The sequence below is a fragment of the Homalodisca vitripennis genome, unplaced genomic scaffold (genome assembly GCF_021130785.1).
Source record: "Homalodisca vitripennis isolate AUS2020 unplaced genomic scaffold, UT_GWSS_2.1 ScUCBcl_4011;HRSCAF=9892, whole genome shotgun sequence".
Taxonomy (NCBI): Eukaryota; Metazoa; Arthropoda; class Insecta; order Hemiptera; family Cicadellidae; genus Homalodisca; species Homalodisca vitripennis.
In genome coordinates, this window is record NW_025780174.1 from 7,907 (window position 1) to 29,969 (window position 22,063).

The following is a 22,063-nucleotide window of genomic DNA, read 5'->3' on the forward strand; positions in this document are numbered from 1 at the left end:
CATAATACAAAATATGCACTAATGCAATATAACGATAAATAATGGCCACATATGAAAACCTAGAAAAAATAAACATTCTTACAAATCATCCATTGCCACAAACAACTTGAAATAAAGAACGAATATAATTCACTCACTACCTAGTAATTCTCTAGAAAAATAAAAAATCAAATATAATTCATTCATTACCTAGTTATTTTACAAGAAAAATAAAAATATTCTGACAAATCATCTATTACCACTTGTTAATAGGTACTTCATACTTTGAGGTTAGGTTAGGTTAGGAAGTGTGTACTTTAAATGTTTTCTTGTTTACTAACATATTTTCCAGGAAACAACTAATGTATCTATTAATTTTATAAATACAAAAACCATGATCTATTTCTATTGGTTTGCTTAGTCTGGTCTCTTGAAGTGCTTGTGTGATATTCAAAATAAAAATACTTTTATAAGTAGAAATAAATAAAAATACTTTTATGTATAAAAAAGACTTATTAGTTTTTCCATTTGAAAATCAGGGTTAATGTAAAGTCATGTTTAATATTAAAGTTACAACAGGAATTGAAAACAACTGAATACTTCAACAAGTTTTTATTGGGTTTTGTTTTGTTTAAACAGCTTCTTGCACAGGGGGCTCATAGCCCTCTGGTCTTTCAACCTTGGCACCAGGTTCTTCGCTACTTCCTTTTCCATCTCCATGGAGCTCAAGCAATTTGCTCAAGTCAAAACGAGGCTTCTTTAAAACTTTTACCTAAACAAACAGCATTTGTATAAACCTTAGGTGAATACCAGTTCTTATAATTAATGACACATTGACCTATATTTTGGTATTACTGTCAATATTTCTTGATATCAATGTATAAACAACACATAACATCAGGTACATATTTATCTACCAAGAACTTTGCAAGAAAACAAATACTCTTTCTGCTGATTATATAGCACTTGATGACTATTAATAAAGGCTAACTATGGACTAAGTGGAAATGAAATCTCCCAGTGACACATCACTATTGTGCCTTACATAATAAGTCTAAATTTGTTTAATTATAATTAATCAGTAAAATACTTATTTAAAATTTATAATAGTTCATGTCAAATGTATTTCGTCCTTGTAACTAGTATAAAACTACTACTATTATGCCAACTATAATATATTTGTAACCGTGTGTAATTATAAGTAAAAAACTGAATGTTTGGTTTATTTAAACTACTGTGAATAAATACGTGCTGCCAATAAAAATTTACCAGTCGGAATATATTTTCAACATAATGTTTTTACAAATTAATGTTTAACAAATGTAATTTACTATTTATATATTTAAAAATAATATTTATTTTACTGAGGATTACGTAGATATGATAAGAGAATTTTTTACACTGTATAAAGGATTAAAATATTTCTGAACATCTCTTAAACCTTTGAGTGCTGTGGTGTCACCACAATAGACATGGCATAAAGAATGTAAATTGCCGGTGTAGACGACATTTAATATACTATGTAGTAGAAATGCCCGAGTAAAATATATAGTTGGATTCAATATGTTTTAATTTATTGATTATAAACTATGATATTGTTATGGTATGATAACAGACATATTCGTCACATGTGTATTACGGGATAGGCTCTATAATTGTGTTTTGATGTAAATACCAATCATAAGCAGAGTACTATTTACATTTATTAATGTAATAATATCAATACTGGTATTTGGATGTTTCCATAGCAAAGAGCTTTTGTTTGCTTTTCCTTACAACAAATGTTATTTTATTTTATTTTAAACCTTTCTGATAGTATTATTGTTAGTACTATAGTATTATTTCATTAATATTCTTGTTCTTTTAAATTATCTTTCTACTAAAACTTAATTGATTTCATCCTCTGAAAAATGAGCCTGTTTCACAGTGTTTTCCACAAAACTTGTCATCTTCTATAGAAAGTTATCTTTCTAAGTTTGTTTCATAAATGGTTTTTCATGTTTGTTTTTATTAAAAAAAAAAAAACAACTAAATATTATGTAAGAATGTTTTAAAGAATTTGATGACCTTTCACACAATACAGCTATTAAAAATACATTGTATATAATGGTAAATTTACCATGAACATTTGCAATATATTCATTTCATTGAAAAAATAAAATAGTAAAAACTTATGTAGTTATTGAAATCAGCATTATCCTCAAAAGTTAGCAAATCTACAAAATTCAGGCCAGCTGGCATTTTAACCCATTGAAAAAGTATTTATTAAGGCCTCGGAAGGACTGGTAGAAACAATTGCTTCAATCAGAATTGCACTTGTAATCGCTATAAAGCAACAGCTGAGCCCCACAATTTTTTACAACTATTATGATCAATCTCCCATCTAAACAAAAACAAACTACGAGTATACACCTAATCTTGCGTGTAGTAGCTTGTCAAAAACAATGACAAAGTATTCAAACAAACAGGTGATCAATTCAGTGCTGCCAGTAACAAAACAAAATGAAATGCATTTTCCTCTTAGTAAAAGAACCAGTTAAGACGATACCAACAATACCTGCTTAACTCGAACAGCCCAGAACAATAAATAATGGCTAAACATAGATAAAGAGACCAGCTCGCCATCTTCCATGGGTTAAGAGGGTAACATAGCAAAATAACTACAGTACGCAAGGGTTAATATTACTAATAATTAACTTTACAGATCTAAAAATAATTCATAAATCATTAAAGTTTATCAGTTTCATAATGTAAATTTAAAACTTACCTTTCTGATATAAACATCATGCAATGGATAAATGCCTTGACAGGCCTTTTCAATATCCTTGGCAATTGAATCAGGAAGGAGTTTGTTCACTACTTCTTTAAGATCAGACTTAGTGACATCATCTGTTATTTTCTCAACCATCTTTTTCCTGATGGCTCTCACCTGATAGAAAAGAAGTTTGATTAATTGGTGCCAAAGAGCAAATAAAATAGTAAAAACTATAAAAAAACATAGGTTCCTAAGATTTAAAAACTTTCCATCAAGCTACAAGCTATAACAGAATCCTGTTAGCTTTTTCGAGTCCACCTCTCACATCTTAGGGCTCAGGGAAAACCTTACCTATATAAACGAGTCCACATTGTGAGATGGCTGGACAGTCCAACCAGAGATGGTCTGCTAACTCCTAATTGCAGGATCTACAGACTCAATCAATCCTAGTCTCCTAAGCTGTATCTGGAGAGGTCCATGGCTTTTTTTTGTTTTTGTAAAGTCAAACCTACTTTGCTACCTTCCTGTAGCAGTTTTATGAATAGCGTTGACATTCTTAATCCTTGGGAGTTATGCCACTTGAAAACTTAAACTTTTCTTTCACATCTTCTTATATAAAATGATTTTCTTGAAAAACAATTTGGTCTTTGGAATTTATAAACTAAAAATGCACTTAATAAATATACAGAACACTAATGAGGTACAATTCATTTAAAATTATTAACATTTTTATATAAGTCAGAATTTCAAATATTTAGCAAAAGTAAAGAGCACAGCACTTAGTGTGATCTCCTATTGTTTATATATACAAGGGTGTCGCAAACTTCTGTAGCTGATAGTACTCATCATTTCAAACAAAAAATGCCATATAATTATAGGTCGAAAAAATGTGTCATTTAGCTACGGTAGTGATAAGAGAAAAATAAAAAAATAACAGCATGATTTGTTTGAATATTAACAAAATGGATCTTATGGAAAACTTTTATGAAGTCAAATGGAGACTGGTAGTTTATGCGTGGTTCGGTATGTTCAGAAAACCTGATGTTGACAGTTAGTATTAAATACACCACAGCAACTAGATACGAGTCACTAGCCACTGCAAAATGGACCTGGAGGAACTCAAAACGAGTTCCTGACCAGTTAAAGAGTTGAACAATATGTAAAATGGGTAATTCTAAGCAATATATGGGTCAACCTCGATTTTTCTCATATTACAATATAATGTTCCAATAGTCAATTAGAAAAGGAAATGACTAGAATTTCTTGCCGGAAAGCAGTTATAGGGAGCAGGCAACCGCGAGAATTACCTATTAGTGATCAGGGGCACTGACGTGATCTGGGCTTCAAATTTGGAAGTATTCGAGTTAATTTTTTTTCTAAAAGAGCAAGCAGCGCGAAGCGCTGCGCAGCGGGCAAGCATCGTGCGCGATCTTCGTCTATACTGAATTGATTCAGGCCAAAGGAATGACACAGATTCCTTTACCAGATTTTTACGGAGATTTTGTATTGAGCGGATTATATTGGTTTACTTTGCTTTCCAGCATGTAATTATGTGTTTAAAATTGTTTTACATACATTACCTACATTATATTGTAATATGTAATAACAATTTATCAGAAATTTTTAATAAAAAAAAGGATCACGCACGATGCCTGCCCGCTGTGCAGCGCTTCGCGCTGCTTGCTCTTTTAGAAAAAAAATTAACTCGAGTAGTTCCAAATTTGAAGCCCAGATCACGTCAGTGCCCCTGATCACTAATAGGTAACTCTAAGCAATATATGACCGTCTGGCGGTTGCCTGCTCCCTATAACTGCTTTCCGGCAAGAAATTCTACTCATTTCCTTTTCTAATTGACTATTGGAACATTATATTGTAATATGAGAAAAATCGAGGTTGACCCATATATTGCTTAGAATTACCGTAAAATGAAAAGAGAAATATAGAATGTCTATGTTAGAAGACAGTACATCGAGATGATACCTCATAATCATTAATCTGAAGCCTAAGAAGAAACTAAACCACAGGCACTGTCACATGCAGTATAAACTAATAATTTTACATACTTGGCTAAAATTTATATTATAATTATTTTTACAGTGTGACTGTTGAGTTTAGTTCTATTTCACCTTCCGTCTGGTTAGTGCAATGTTTGAAATCTGACTTTGTTTTTTACAGATGGATTTTAAACATTTGTCGTTATATCATCCAAAAACTGGACAGAAGAAAATATAGAAAGAAAGCATCCAATATCAAATAATACTTTAAAAGAACATTCCATCTCAACCAGAAATTAAACATACAAAGTCATGAACAAGAAACCAATTAAGTTAAATCTTAAAAATTGGAATATAAAATGTTTGTATACTTAAATAAAATACATATATCAGCATTAAAAGCATCAATAGTGTATTATGTACTTTAAAATCATCAGTATAAATAGTTTTACGATTTTAAATGTTAATAATTCTTTACTCTGTACCACTGCAAAAATATTTTAAATGTAAAAAGACCATAAAAATATACACAAACAATTTATCTTTACATTTAACCATAAAATAAAAAAGATATTAACTCTAGGACCTAGAGCCCATGTAAGGTATTCTACACACCTCAGTCAGAATCTCTACTAAAGTTCAGCCTAAGAACATAAAGATCCTGAATACGATCCTGTTGCTGTCAGTATACACAGCCAAATAAAATCTCTTTGGTTATACAATATTTACCTGTGTGTGTTGTGCGTAGCAGGTTTTTCTCTGTGACATCTGATCCTTGTTAGTAAATCCAATGCAGAATACACGTAGAAGATACCCATCAGTTGTTTTTACATCAACGTTTGCCTCAATTAAAGTCTGTAACAAAGAATGTGTAAATATCATTAAAACTGGTCAGTGATTGATACCACATAAATAAAACAAGATTTCATGTGGCTGAGGTCTAATCTATATCATGTAGTGACAGCTTCTTACTCTATACATAATTTATTGTCTCATTAAATGTAAAGTAAATCGATAAGGTATTACAGATTTTTACCAATGTCCTAAATTAATGAATTAATTACTGACATTATACAGATTTCTAATTCATTATCATACCTAAATTATTGAAAACATTATGTAACTTTTCAGGGTGGCCTCTTATAACCTTTAGTCTAATTCCCGGTTTTACCAAATTTTCTCAGTTGAAATTTTCTGATTCTCTAATACATTTTCAGACCAAACATTAACTACTGTATTTAACCCTTACTCTGAGTATCATGGAGACGGTTTATCGTTAACAGCTGTTTGCAGGAAATGCCTCGAAACTGTGGTAACAAAAAAATTTTGTTGCTAGCAATATGTATGCAAGAAATTCGGTGACAATTTATCACCACCACCTATATTTAGCCCCTTTGTTAATATCTCGGTGTTGACTTAACCTAATAGCTTTCCTTTATGTGATGTCTAGAAAATGCAAGTTTATAATACATAGGCTTTACAATTCAGAAAAATAAAGAGAACAAACAATAATCTACACAGCACTTACATGGATCAGTATGCAGTCTAGCATAGCGTGCCAAAGGTATGAGGTACACAAACTTCCGCTACAGGACTAAGATTTAGCTGATACACAAGGTCGGTTTGGTAAAACAAACAAATGAAAACTAAAGAAACATTTCTGAACTTTATTTTTAACTTCATTTACACTTTTGAGGAAAAAAGTCAATGACTACAGGATCAGGGAAATGGACATATATTTTATACAAAAAATCATACATTAAATTTTCTAAATATGATAGAAATAGTAGATTTAGAGTTTGAAATTCACGAATAATCCATGCTTTTAATCGTCGGTAGCAGCCCCTGTTACACTTCCGCAAAAGTATCGTGGCTCTGAATATATCACATTGCCGACCAATATATGAAATGCCACAGAAAGTGATCTGCTACTTAAGTTACCTTAAGTGCGGTTCATTAGCGATCTGTAGAATAAGTAGACACTGGTACCATACAGTACTATGATTCTAAAGGGAGATTCCCAGCTTATTCCCGATTTTCCCCTTAGGTAGCCCACGTTTAAGGAGTAAAACTGTTCCAAGGTTTTGAATGGTGGCACTCTTAGTGCCAACATCAAAACCACATATATCTTAAATGATTTATATGGTTAAATTAATTTGGGATGTTTTTAAACTTTAAACTTATAACCTCCCAATGGGCAGTTGAAACTTAGTTGGAGATCATTTTGGGGTATTTAGAAATTGTGAAATTGTATTTAAAAAATAAAGTTCTTGATTCTTGTGTATATTAACACGTTCATGACAGTGTACATCAGGCCACAATTGCCTAATTTTCAAGGGAAATTAATTTTTTGCGCAAAAATTTCTCGTTATACTTTTAACGTAATGTAAAAATATACGGTTATGCAAAAAATAGTTCATAGTAGAAGGGGGGGGGGGAAATCGCTCCCTTGACCCAAACGTAATATTTTTTTCTATAAGTGATGCGATAGCACCAGGCAATGAATAACTACATACTGTAATATAATTTAACCCTTTGGATGCCAACGTACCGGTATTACGGCCGTCGGCTACTCAACTGAAAATCGCCAACGGCCGTAATATAGGTACGTCACGTTTTTCACCTGTAATTTTCTTATAGTTTATCTTATTGCCGCGAAATTTTGACTAATCGATAGTCGATTAGTTGCTTTGCAACCAAAAAGTAGTTAATTCGTTTATGGACTGTTTGTTTGGTCGTATTTGAGCTTCGCAGCTGTTGAATTGTTTGGTCGAGATTGAGGTTACGTTCGTGTTGCTATGCATTGTTTACGTTTGTAATTCTCTCATTACTTTTGTTGTTAGGGCATTTTTACTATGCCCCTTTTATTAGATTCATTGGTACTTTGGGATTATACAGACCACACCCAGACATGAATCGTTATTTGACAATTAGCTTCAACTGATTAATAGATTAGCGTAAAACAATATTTCGTCGATATAAAACAGGAACTGTCTTATCGCAAACCCCTCCCCATCCTCAGACAGTTGACATTTAGCTTCTACTGATTACTAGATTAGCGTAGAACAATATTTCGTCAGTATAAAACAGGAATTGTCTTATCGCAAACCCCTCCCCATCTTCAGACAGAGGTCAAAGTCGAGCGGTGTAGTAGATAACGTGATTGCAGAGTCTCGCCGCCCGTTCGCTTTGTTGTACTTTCGTATTTTACCCCTACATTTCTCCAAACACAAAAATTCAACAAAAACAAACATTACCAAATAAAAACTAAACTCTTTATTGAAAAAAAAACGCACAAAACTTGTCATTATTCTTGATCAAACTCCGCAACCCAAAATGCGAGTGCCTCCGGCCGAAGGTGCTTCCGAAGCTCGCGCTGATGTCAACGAAAGAAAAACATCCCTCGAGATAGTATCTATCAGTAAATATAATTCTAGAGGGGCTGATCAGAAATATAAATTGAATTGTAATGGAAAGGCAATTATGTACCGTGCAAAAAACTTAAATAATCATGTGATGCCGCGCGGCCTGCCGTAATCGGGATTCTCGAGAAAGTTAAGATAACAGCGATCACAATACCTGGAAATGCTTTTTGATTGATGGAATGTTAGTTCTGTTACTCAAATACATCGTTTTATAATGTTCTAAGTTCATTGAAAAAAGTTTAAGCGAATCTGACCTCATTAACAATTGATAATCTTTGTAAGTTTGTAATTTTGTAATTAAAAAGTTGTTTTTTTTTTCGTTCTACAATATTAGTTTATAATATATCTATAAATTTATATTTTTGTGTTCTTCATAGTGGTGTGGTTGGTATAATCCCAAAGTACCGATTTGTATAGTGTCAAATATTGATTTGTGAATATAGTGTAACATTACATACAACGTCCATGCAAATTACAAAAACTGTGCCCGTGTCACATTTAGTGAAAAAAAATCATAACTGGACTTCTATATAAGGTAGGCTTTTAAAATTTTGTAATTAGGTTAAGGGTTAGATATAGTTTACTAGGATATAACAGGAAATCAGCATACATTTTCTTTTAAACCACTTATTTGTGCTAAAAAAAATGTTTTTTGGAAATTTTAATTTTTTTTTTTCTTAATTTTTAACTTTTTTATAAGTTTAAATTACATTTATGCAACTAAAATTTACCAACAGAACAAGGGCATTTCATAAGCAAAATAATGGTAAAAAAATCATCAATATCTGTTAAAAAATAAAAAAGTTATGATACATTTAGTGAAAGCTTGCAAAACTGCTGTAAATGCCCTTGGCATTTCTGGGTAGTACTTTTGGAAAATGGGCTGGCATCCAAAGGGTTAAATTCTGTAATAGCCAACACATTCTAAATTGTATCTAGTTTTGTACAATGTATTATGTTGTACATGTTAAGAAGGGAAGAGTTTATATTAATTTACAACTGCAAATACTACAAAAAAGGCTGAAAAAAATGTAAAATAATGGGACTATTAATATATATTACAACGAAAAAAAAACAGGTTACAATAGAAAAAATGTACAATCAAGACAGTATAAGTTTTATGACTAACAAAAACAATACCCACTCACAAATCACAGGATATTTCTTAATCACATCACAAATTCGCTGATAATAAAGAAACATCCACATTCATTTCATGTAATTTATTATTAATTATTAAAACTTATAAATGTATACACATATACTTGTATTAACATGTGTTAGAATAACTGACAGATGAATAAGTTGACTTTCATGGTCTGCTTACTAAATAAATAAAATTTAGTGTGACAGGTAAAAAGCAGTTTTTTACCTTTAACACGTTATCATAAAAATTAAAATATAACAAAATCTCTGATAAATAATTATAAATAAAAGTGATGTTGATGAGATTAACGATGGAGAAATAAGAAAATACTCAGTATTTTTGCATACATCAGATATGACAATAAGATAGGCTCTTAGCATTTCTTGCATATAATGGTAACGTTAATCTAATCGTTTCGTGGCACTCAAAAGGTTAAACCAACCGTAGTAAAAAATAAAAGTTTAATGTAGAGTACGTTAACAACTTTTAAATAATTAATTAAATTTTCAAAACAAATTTACTTATAAACCTACAATGACCTTCATCTTAAATTCAAATGTGTATTTATGCAATATTGGAACAAACAGTTTATAGTACAAGCTATATTACAAAAATAATAAATTAATTTTATACCTGCCATTTCTTCACCATGCTTCTCAGTTTGTCTGTTGTCAAGTCCATGCCATGAAAATTAGTCAATACATTGCGCCCTTGAACATCTTCAGCAATCAAACGGAATTTGCGGAAGGAACGTTCAGCATCAGTATCACTTTGAAGATCAGCCAAAGATACTTCAAAAACTCTGTATTTTAGACCTTCAGAAGCAATTTCTGGAAAGTAAGCAGACAATAATTATGAAATAATTTCCATTTTTAAACTTCTAAATTTTTTTTCATTAATTGCATATTTATAAGAAAATTATTTAGCAATAACTTTTTAAGAAATTATATTTTAGGCTAAAATACCAACTCTAATAATTAATTGTTAGTTTGAGTTTTAGTATTCTCTGATAAACACTCAGTTACAAATATTTGCATATTTTGTCTTTTTGATGTTTAAATCCATCATACCTTTTCTTTAATCCTGATTATTCTATATTGAGATAATTATAGTTTGTATTTTCTACCTCCATGGACAGATTGTTGTGAAATAATATTTAATGTGTTATTAAATAAATCTATTTGTTTCTGCTCTCTCTAAACCATACATTATAAAACATTACAAAAAGTAAAAGTTGAATTCTCTATTTTATACATAAAAATACATACAAAGCGTATTTGGAATGTAAGTAGTATTTGAAAAACCTAGTAAAAGTTTTTTAAGTAAATTTTAATTTAAACTTGAAAGAGTATACTTAAAGTATATTTTAATTCCTTATGCGCAGAAACTTCCTGCCTATGATGATAGCCATGATTTCACAGCATTTTTCAACTCATCTCAGATCCAAAGCACTTATGTTTTAAATTGCACACCGTATTTTTCTAGAAACGTCTCATATATTGTGCCGCTTTAATATTTTTAACTCTGGGAAGAAATTCAGTAGTCTAAGCAAAACTCCTTTCTTATCCCAAAACTCAATGCACAAGATTTTTTGTGTACTGGCATTATTGTTTTAAACTTTTGTTTAAAACGTAAGATTGCCTCCATTCCATTGATTGTCGTTTGGATTCTGACCTCTTTCTCTTCACTGTACCATATGAGAAATGTCAACGTATTGTCAATCACATGGTTTTGTGAACATCAGTCAACAGTTTTGGAAGCCATCAGGAACACAGTTTACAATAACCTAGGTGAAGGTGATCTGTAACAATCTTGTACCAAACAGCTAGTGAAATTTGCGGAGATTAATTTTTAAGTGTCGCCATTGTGAACCATCTGTCTTCACGGATTTTTCCATAAACTTTCCCCACTAGATCATCACCGTTCACAACACAAGAATGACCACCGAGCCTCATCGTGAACATTAGTTCGACCTTCATTGACTATTCTAACCAAATTTTTCACCATTCCTTCACTTATTCACCTCGTCACCATAAATATTTTAAATTTGATTTCTGCTGTTTTCAGATTTCTCAAAAATCAAATTTCAGAATGAATCTCACAGTCGGTGGAATCAATAATTGTCTTCAAAATTATAAATGTTTACTACAATCGGAAAACATAACGTAGAGCAACCAAGGAAGACTTCATATGCATGTTCGGAATGCCAACTACAGCGCTGCAACGCAGTAGATATACTTTCCGAATACGCCTCGTTTATATATAATACATACACACACTCACACAATTTTACACATAGTATTATGCATTATTTCAGAGGGTACAATGAATTTTATTTTTTAATACTTACTTGTTCCTTGAGTACGATTGACCAGAGTTTTGCCAATTTGTCTGGTCGCAAACATAGATGGTGCTTTGACATCATACCAATCCTTCCTTGTAAAGGGGTCAACACTGGAAATAAATGTCAATCATTCAACATCGTTCAATGTAGAAATCAAAATTTAACCAGCACTAACACCTTATCTATAGATTATAACATAATAAAAATATATGAAACAGGATAGCCATTATCACCCATATTCATACTGTTTTTATCAGACATATTTCTTGATAGAATAAGAGAATTCCAAGCATTTACTACTTTGACAATTTGTGATTGTTAAAGACTCATTTTAAATATTTTGAACAAGTATTCAGTAAAATACAAAAAAGTTATTTGTATAATACCAACAAAATCTAAATACAACTCATAAAATACATGTCTGACAAGTAAAACAAATATGGTATTGTATAATCATGTCGTGGCCTTCAATGATTTATTTTACTACAACTCCTATAATTACTTAACCCTGGAAGCATCCATAAACCCAATTTATTGCAAATGACACAAAAATTGTAAGTACAGATCAGCGGCACATATTGTATAAGTGCTGGTTAGTGTATTGAAATAGACCAACGGCCCAAATATGTGCTGCTGACTATACCTAACTTAGATTTATTTTCATAATGGTGTATACATAATGAAGCTTTAAACTATGTACACTGTAGAGATGTGTGGCACTTGGTTTCTAGTATGTACACGTAATAAAAGTTCTAATTATAAAAGAATACTACAGCTTAGATGGTTTTTTATTTGATAAAAACTTTTAGATTTATGGAATTTTATTTAGTTATAGTAATTTTATGTACTGACGATAGTTATGCAATTTACATTGTCGACAACAATAAAGCATTTTGAGTTTGAATGCTCAAAGTTGGTACACATGTTGTTTAAGTTTTCAATGTAGCTGATTCATTTGGACTATTCTTTTGAAAGGAAAACTAACATTAATTTAAAAGATTTTTTAAAATTTATTTATATGGTGTTTCGAAACATAAATACAGTTAAAGTGATGGCAGCATGTGACATTAGAACATAGTTTTCAACACTTAGCCAGAATGTTTTTCTGTAACAAATAAAAGATAACTTGTATAATGTTGGTTTTTCATTCTTATAGGTTATCTTGTAATTTCAAAGAAAAAAATCAGATCTTAATGTGGCACATATGTGCCTTAGTTGGTCTAGAGCAATAAACACATTTTTAATTGCCATGGACCGAACAGCACATATAATATGTGCCACAAAAAAAAACTCAACATTAAAATAAATTACTTCCATTTGAATTAAGTATAACAACTCATTATTTGTGTATAATAATATCTAATTTTTGAAATCTTTAATTTTGGTCTGACCCTAGTCATACTTAGGTAGCTAGTACACTGGTTAAATCTTTTGTATATAATGTGGTCATCGGGTTCAATTTGCCCGGTTCTTATATGTGCCCCTTGGGAGTGAACGTGTTAAGCTAAACATTTGCACAAAAACACCTTTTAAGTGTTTCTGTTGAGTTTGACATGAGTCTTTTTAATGAATAAAAATCAAGGTATATTTTTTCTCAAATGCAATGCGCAAGCCATGTGCAGTTAAATTGCATGTCCGGTTATACATGAGGGAAAACACTGTGGTTATTAAATACTAAGATCAGTTTACTATGAACACCGTGCATTTATTTATGTTGTTCGTTTATTGAATTGTTTGTATAAGTTTTCTGAAATAGAAAAGAGGCAAATAGGAACACATACATAGATAGCGGATGGTGTAAGTGACGTATGAGGATCACCCCAACCGTACTCAACTTGCTAGAAAATGTATAGATAGCATTGGACTTTATACAATGGTGGCCTACTTTCAATTTTAACAATAAACTTGTCGATATCAAACACTGTGAATTAACGAATACGAATGAAGAAAACATTATTCAACCATCTCTCTTCCACGTGATGTGCACCACTGCCGAACAAACAACAGTCTAACACTTCACTGCCCAGTGCGCTTCTGTCAATACCCAGAAAGCAGTTGAAGCACACATATTAACATGATCTATGGTTCAAAAGCTATCAATTGTTTCTGTAACAAGCAAGAAAACACTTGCCTGTGCACTACATTGTCCGGCCCGCATGTAAAAGCCACTTTTATAAATAACTGAAATAATAGTATAGGGTCAATCCATTTGAAGTGGCCCAATGAGGGTTGCTTGACTATTTTTAAAATATTTTCATTTTTTAATATATTTTTACCATACTCATAAGAGGTTTAAAAATGATTTTTAAATAATTTTATCTTTCACAGTTTATGCACGGTGGCCATTTTTGTTTACGAGAATCTTGCTATTTTTTGCTTTGTAGACATTAGCGTTAAATTGATTATCACTGGATAGGATTATGCTAGAGCTTCCAAACCAATACCATTCCTTTCAGAAAGATCTCTTCTACAATACTTGTTATCTTCTTCATAGCTCTAAAAGCAAAATTTAACTCTCAAAATTGTCCCCAAAGTTAGTTATTGAAAATTGGCAAATTTTACTATTTGGAAGCTTAAAAAACAAAGAAGGGATGATTTATCACAGTTCCAACTTTTTGGTCAGTTAGATAGCATAGCTTACTAATGTAAAATAGAGTGTTAGCCTTAAAACATGTTTCCTTAATTTTTTTATAAATTTTTGAGAGTTTAAAGCTCTATATCTCTGGTGGGACATGATATAATAATCTGATTTTTGTATAGCATGTACATATATATGGTACTCAAGTAGTGTATAAATTTGAACTTTGATATTTGACTCTGAGTAAAGTTATGAATTTTTTAAAGTTAAGAAAAAACAGATTTACGACAATGTTAATATTATGCAAAATTACTTAAACATGAAGGTTGTATTGGAAAGTATTTAGAGTTAAGATGGAATGTTGTGTTAAAATTGTTTTTTACGATGTTTAGGGTTGGTTCACACAAACGAAAACAGCACTGAGGCTGATCACAGTGATCATTCCTTACAAAATATGTTCATTTCATACGAGCGAACTCACAATCTGCCACACCTGAATCACACAATATACATCAATGCATGCACTAATCTCAGTCTGATATAATCTGTTAGCTCAAGATTTTTACTCTAAGCTTAGGATGGACATGGCAAGATGTAAGAAGCATTAAACTTGTTTATCATTTAAATAGATACTATTGCACCTGGAGTAATTCATAGGTGAATTTAAAACTTCTGAAAAACAAATGCAGGAAGAAATATAACAAGAGGAATATTTTTTCATCACTGCTAGTAGTTCGCAAGGCAAAACAAGTACATTTAATAATGATTTGGTTATTTTACCAGCAGGCAGCCTGTAATAATGTACTCATACCAGTACCAAGTTAATAGGGAATACATTGTTCTGTTTTTCATAATTTTGGTCACAACTTCGGCTCCCATAGGAAGTTTATTCATAGTTTTCCCTTTGTTATTTCAGTTCTGTTCAATACTACACAACTTCTTTGGGCATCTCAATATTGCTTTTTCTGATTGGTTTATATTTGGTTGCTTGGCGATTTAGAGTAATATTCAATGTTATTCTACTTTGTCGTGCTAGTGAGGAATTTTTTCTGCATATGCAATGCAAAGTTAAGTATTGTGAGAGCACTTTAAAGTATTGTACTTATTATTTTGTTCATTATAGACAGAAACAACGTATTTGTAATGTGAATTTAAATTCTTAATGTACTTCTACAGAAGCAGTTAGCGGTCATTGCCCTACTACGTAGAATGATATGGTTAGGTGAGTTTGTAATACTTTTAGTTCTCAGAGCTCTAGTGATTAGCTTTTCCGAATTTTATTGTTAAACAATAAATTTGTGAACATCCATGTATAAGGAAATTGCTATTTTATGCACAACAGGTTTTAAGCAGCTATTTAGTAAAACATTTACAATCAGAACAGTTTCTTGCATAAAATAATGTAATTACAATGTGTAAGCTATAAAACACCACTCCATGACAATATTAATTATTACAGGAGATAGCACTAAAATAAGAGCAGCCACAATCAAACCGATATTCATGATTATCTAAGCTACGGGTTGTAAAATGGCAAACCAAATTACGTTACAGGTATTTGACATTACAGAATGGTTCAGCTGTTTTTATATCTAAAAAAGTAATAATTATTTGATGATGAATAAAAAACTATGTAGATTTATAAAATGTAATAAACAGCCATTGCTCATACAACTGAATTTACTTATTTGAATTAACTTGGAACAATATTGTTATTCAATATATTAACCCTTTGGATCTCAAGCGGACGATTTTTGTACGTCTGATAAGTACGCTCAAAAGACTAAATGGTCGATTTCTGGACGTTCGTAAATCACGCCATAAATAGGACCAGGCGGTCGATTTCTGGACACCGGAATTTCGGTATTGTTAATACGTAATATAATAATGTTAGCATTTAAAATATAATTTTACTATATACTTTAAACCATATACACTTTGTTAAAAGTATTAAGACTGTTAAAAATATTGTTTTGAATGAACTACAAAATATTACACAGTAGCATTACAATAGCGCTGTCAGATGATTACTGTGTAGTGGCTTGCCTCGCAGCCAGCTGTCTAGATATTTACGTTCTGTCCATTTGTTGTTCTGTGTTTTCGAGGTAGTAATGTTTGCTTTCGTACTAATAATTTTTGAGTGAATTGTGATTATAATGGCATATGAGAACTTGAGAACAAGTGAACTCGATAGGGAGCTAGCTTTGTCTGATTCTTCAATTCCATTTGATGACAACAGACGCAGATCCCATTTATAACCCTATTCCACTACCTTCAACATCTGGTACATTTGTTTTGAATAGTGGTAGGTCTAATACTAACAATTTACTTGAATCATCAGACAGCGATGACTATTTGCCAAGACCACCAAAATAAGCTAAAAAGCAACAAGCAAAGCCTTCTAGGCTTAGCCAAACTAGACCTATCAATAGGCAAGTCATGAGTGACTCTTCAGATGACGATTTGGAAAATGGTAATAGTTCTGACGATGATGGAAATATAGGTCAAAACATACATAATTGGGACTCAATTACAGAAAATGATGGTTTTAATAGAAGGTAGCCTCCAATTTGTTTGCTAGAATGGTAACAGTACACTAAAAAATAATTAAATATCTTTTTATTTTATTTTTTTATAAATGCAGAAAAGGAGGGTCACATAAGACAATTTGGAGTTTTACCTAGTTAGGCCGATTTAAAATGTAGGCTACATTTTTGACACCAAATACATAATCATAGGCCAACAAATACATTATTTATGATCTTTCTCTTGAACCACTTCAAAACAGCATGACTGACAACTGAGCAGTTTTGGGAGCAAGTATTACACAGCAGGTATTACAGTATTGGGCAACATCCATTTTATGATCCAGTCCTAAAAGGGTTAAATATAGCTGCAATAAAGTCATTGTAAATATAATCAGAACGTTTTTGCTTTTGATCGACTATGTGCAGTAGAGCGTCAATAATCTGGATCAATTCAGATCCAATCCTGTCCGGATGTCTGTATTTTCAAAATGAACCAATAAAATGAGGTAACGACGAATAGATAATGGAAAGTTATGTGCAATTGAATATAATTCACGTTTACGGAAATGGGGCGAATAAATGAAACTATTCCTTAATGAATTAATACAAGTTTTATATGTTCAATCCTAGAACTGGCAATGGTGTCACTGTACTGGCAGCTTTATTTCAACTGCCACACAGATGTTTTTTTTATAATGTATCCCATTTCATAACTCAGTCCAAATGTAAAAGAGATTATGTCATTTATTCACATATATTTGGGGAATATAATAACAATAGGCTAACTTGATAATTTCCATGTAAATAATATTGTTCAACAAAACAAGTTAAGATTTTTTTACAATTATTTTTGTAAACATTCTGTTGCATAACAGCTTAGCAATAATTTTTACATCAAAACTTATAAATTTTGTGCCAATTCCAAAAATATATAGTTATCTTAACATTTACCTCAAAATTATTAGTTACACGGCTTAGTATGAAAAAGCTAATGCATTTAATGTTCGTTTTGAAATAGGTCGATCTCTAAAGAAATAATATCTTTTATGGATACATAACCTTATGACTGCATTTTACTTTTACATAAAACAAAAATACTAAATTTGAATCATACCTTATTTACTTATGTAAAATATATACAAAGATTCATCATTCACTAAGAGTAAGGCACAGCGCCGACTGCGACCGGCCCGGCCTTTTATACTCTGTCAAAATGCATACCATCAAATCGACACCATGTCCGACCGAGCCGGTTGCAGTCAGTGCCGTGCCTAACTGAATTACACTCTGTGTTTGCGACCTCCCTGTGAAACTGGTCTAGCCTAGTGTTCGAGCAAATAGTAGGACTTAGGGTGAACTCCACAATTACATCCAGGGCAAAAGAAATTAGTTTTCTTTTTCAAGATTTTACTCACATAAAGCACACAAGCATAAGTTCCGAGGGAGTGTTTCACGAGTTCATGAACAGGGCCAAGGGCTGCAGTATAAAAAGAGGTCACCACCACAATAGAATCATATTTATGATTATCTAAACTATAGAAACAAAAATGTTGACACAAATTACGTTATATAAAAACCATCTATGTTATGTGTATCTATGTAACAATGTATACATGTAACAAACAAAACAGTCAAACATTTAGTTACTTTTTACTATTTTTTAAAATATAATATGATTTTATTGTGGTGGTAGCCTCTTATTATATTGGAGCCGGGCCAAGGACATCGCCAGGTGGAAAAACTCTTGACTTACACAATTGTGAGAAAAACTTACTAGAATATCACATCTGATACACGGTCTGTCAGGTTTACCCTAATGTCAGATTAAACTTCGTCATCACTGGAAATAGGATGATCAAAAACGAGCTGTCTAAAATCACTTATCGGTCTTTAAAGCTTTCACCCGTAACAAACAACTAAAACTATAGGGTAGGGTACAATAAGCGGACCCGGTTTCTTTATATCGAAATTGGCAAACGATATTACTTAATCATAACCATCGATATGATAATTGATACTGATTAATTATTTTGAACAACTAACTTAAATAATCTATATCAACAGCTGTAAACACTTTAAAATATAATACACGTAAGTTAATATTTCAATTTTACATAAGTAACATTTGATTATTAAAAATGGCAGTCAATTTTAGAAAACTACACGAAATTGCTTTGAAAGATGATAAGACATGTTACATTCGATTGACGTTGAGTGACGATTGCATTCTTTGATATAAAATACCGGGTCCGCTTATTGTACCCTACCCAAACTCTAACCTAAGAAAGCTAAACCACAGTAATAACAACAAATAAAATACTATAAAATGCATTTATCCACAAATACTATGAATTCATAACTCCAAACAAAAAACCTAGCACTTTTTTACCGTTTCACAACGTGTTAAGTTCACTTCAGCTGTCCGTTGAAAACAACACCTGATATTGTACAATAATCAAAATAAGAACAGTAAATTTTTACGATAGTTAATGCTCAGTCAGAATATATAAAATAAAAATAATTTTTATGACCTTTAATACCTAAAATATAAAAAGGATAACTGTACATGTCTACTTTGGTGACAAATATTCATCATTGCCAATTCAGACGGACCTTTGGCGATGAAAATTCTCTTTGAAATGCAAACTGAAGGGTTAACTTACAGAAAAAATACAGTAGCCTAGGCATATTTTAAGTGTAAAGTACATCTAGGCTGGACAAAACTAAAATACTGTACTAAAATCTGTGATTAATAAATAACTTGATACCAAAAGTTTAACTTAACATGCTCTGGAAAGGCGAGTTCTTGGTCTTTTATACAAGTACTGTATATGTACACAAAAAAATGTTTCCACAAAACTGAATCGGATTCTTGATGCATTATTGTACATCTAGGCCTATTCAATAATTTGATATCCTGATTCCAAAAAGGTGGTGCTTCTATGACGACCTAGGAAGATTAAGGCTTAGTAGCCTTGATATATAAGGATTTATACAACCTCTGCAAAACCAAAATTGGCCTCTCACATTTAGGATTGATGATATTTTCATAAATATAGGATAATATACACAAATCCCTGTGGATAGGATCACGCCTAACACGTGGAAACAAGGTTAGAAAAACGTGTTATAATTTAGACAACTATATCAACTAAAATTATTACAATAAATGCTGCAAAATTTAATGAGTACTTACACCTTCTTTTTAACACCCTTCTTTCCTCCTTTAGAAAGACCCTTATTCTTACCAACAGCCATAACACTATTTAGTAAAAATTAAAAGGGCGACTTCAACGAATGAAACGCGAACAAGAAAGATGACGGTAACACGAAGCTAGGCCGTAGTATCATTTCCGTTTTATTTCAACAAAAAAGTTGACCGGATATAACCAGTGTACTTCTTAATGTTAAGATATGTTAAAATGTATTGAAAAACTGGAATTTTCTTTTGATATAATTTAAGTCTTCTACATAATAGAAAATGACATCCTTTGAAAAAGTAATATAGTATTGATCTTTAAGATCAATACTATATTACTATAATTTCTATATAATATATTTTCAGAAGCTGTGTCTCTTTATAGATGTCCAGCCATAAGTATAATATACTACAGGGATTTGCTTTGCGAGCCATTAACCTGCCTTTTCATTCTTAGACTAAAAAGAGGGCTTCTTTCCTACAGTGATGAAACTAACTACCGGTACATTGTTCCAATCTAAAGGAGGGCGGACAAGTCTTAGTACTAGTAGTTTTACTATCCTGTAGCGAGTTGGGAAGATATTTGAAAACATTTGGTCTTTTATAGACAGAACAGACAACAGTAATTTTGTCAACCTAAAAATACTGTTGTGTCTGTTCTGTCTATAAAAGACCAAATATATTCAAATACCTTTGATTAAAATACGTATTTTAATAAGTAATTTTTATGGTTTTTCCTTATTTCGTGTGCAGGACTACTTATATAAAATTACACCTTACTTAAGTACTAACGGCTTGGTTCACTTTTTTATGTTTATCGTTGTGACAACCCATCACTGTTATGAACGTAACCTCGAGCTTCATGTGATTATGTAAAATGTAAACAACGAACTGTAAACAGATAATTATTAGTACCGTACTGACAGTTAACATCGAACAGTGATTATGTTAAACGTGAATGATTCTAATAGTAAATGCGTCGGGTTTGTCGCTCTAACTAAACAAAAATCTACACGTTCAAGATCAACTATTTAAACAAAATATAATTTACTATTATAATAATTACGCTGCAATAAATAACAATATAGCCAACATTGAAATTGATGACAACATCGCTCTTGATACCCATTGTAAGCCTGAAAATATTTCACGTATATTTTTTCACGTCGTGAACAATCTTTCATCGGAAGTAAAATGTACGTCTCTTACAGTAAATCTTCATTGTATACATGACCTCAGAAGTCTAACTGTTTTTATTGCGATTCAAATGTTAAATATCACACTTCCCAAACGAGATAAGAAACTTAATGTGGTATTTACAAACGTGCCTTACTCCTTTTCTGCTTACGATCAAGCAATAACAAAAAAACGGACTTTCACTTAGGACTGACGACAAACCTGCAACACTAAAATGGTAAAAATAATGAATTAATCTTTTCAAACAATGGGGAAGAAGTAACATAACCTTTATCTAGACAAACACTTATGCCAATAATAAATAGTGCTGTGTAGCGTTATTAATTCAGTGCTCCAAAATGGCTCAAACTTATCTCTTAATATTTCAAAATGTAACCATACTTAATTAGAATTCTGAAGGTTTGCAACTAAACAAATGTTTTTGCATATTTTAAGGTCCGATACTACATCGTCACTGTTATGTTAAAATGTCGTATGTCAAATTTCCCCAAAAAATATTATATTTTTAAAATATACTATTTAGCAATGTCTATCTAGTGGCAAAATCTTGTATGTCGTTAGCTGATAGAAAAAAATATATGACTGCTTTTTTAAAATGTTGTATTTTTTGTAGTCAAACATCTGTTACAACAAATTATCGTATGTTATAACCTGGTGTGTTTCTAACAAAGTTTAAGCTAGAGTGTTCTGGTAATTCTTGTTTTCACGTGTTTAGATTTCATAAATACAAAGGAAAGTTGGTATAAAAATAAGTTGAATGTGTTTTTTAAGTCAAATAAGATAGACAAAGTTGACTAAATCATCACTGAAGTTATTCAGGTAAGTAACTGAATAGTCAGTTTTAGGTTATGTTTGAATGTAAACATACTGTTCAATCTAATTGTGTTTCCATTGAGTACAGTTGTTTTTGGAAGTAT

The 22,063-nt window shown here is 31.5% G+C and overlaps 1 protein-coding gene across 1 annotated transcript; it reads right to left on the reverse strand.

Moving 5' to 3' along the window:
- Positions 1 to 576: 576 nt before the first annotated feature.
- LOC124372802 (40S ribosomal protein S3a) lies at positions 577 to 20,103 on the reverse strand. Its single transcript, XM_046831210.1, has 6 exons — positions 19,947 to 20,103; positions 11,651 to 11,754; positions 9,934 to 10,130; positions 5,458 to 5,583; positions 2,747 to 2,908; positions 577 to 751 (listed from the first exon to the last, which is right to left on the reverse strand). The coding sequence occupies exons 1-6, from the start codon at positions 20,006 to 20,008 to the stop codon at positions 611 to 613; spliced, it is 792 nt and encodes a 263-aa protein (XP_046687166.1). The 5' UTR covers positions 20,009 to 20,103; the 3' UTR covers positions 577 to 610.
- Between the last annotated feature and the right edge of the window lie 1,960 nt (positions 20,104 to 22,063).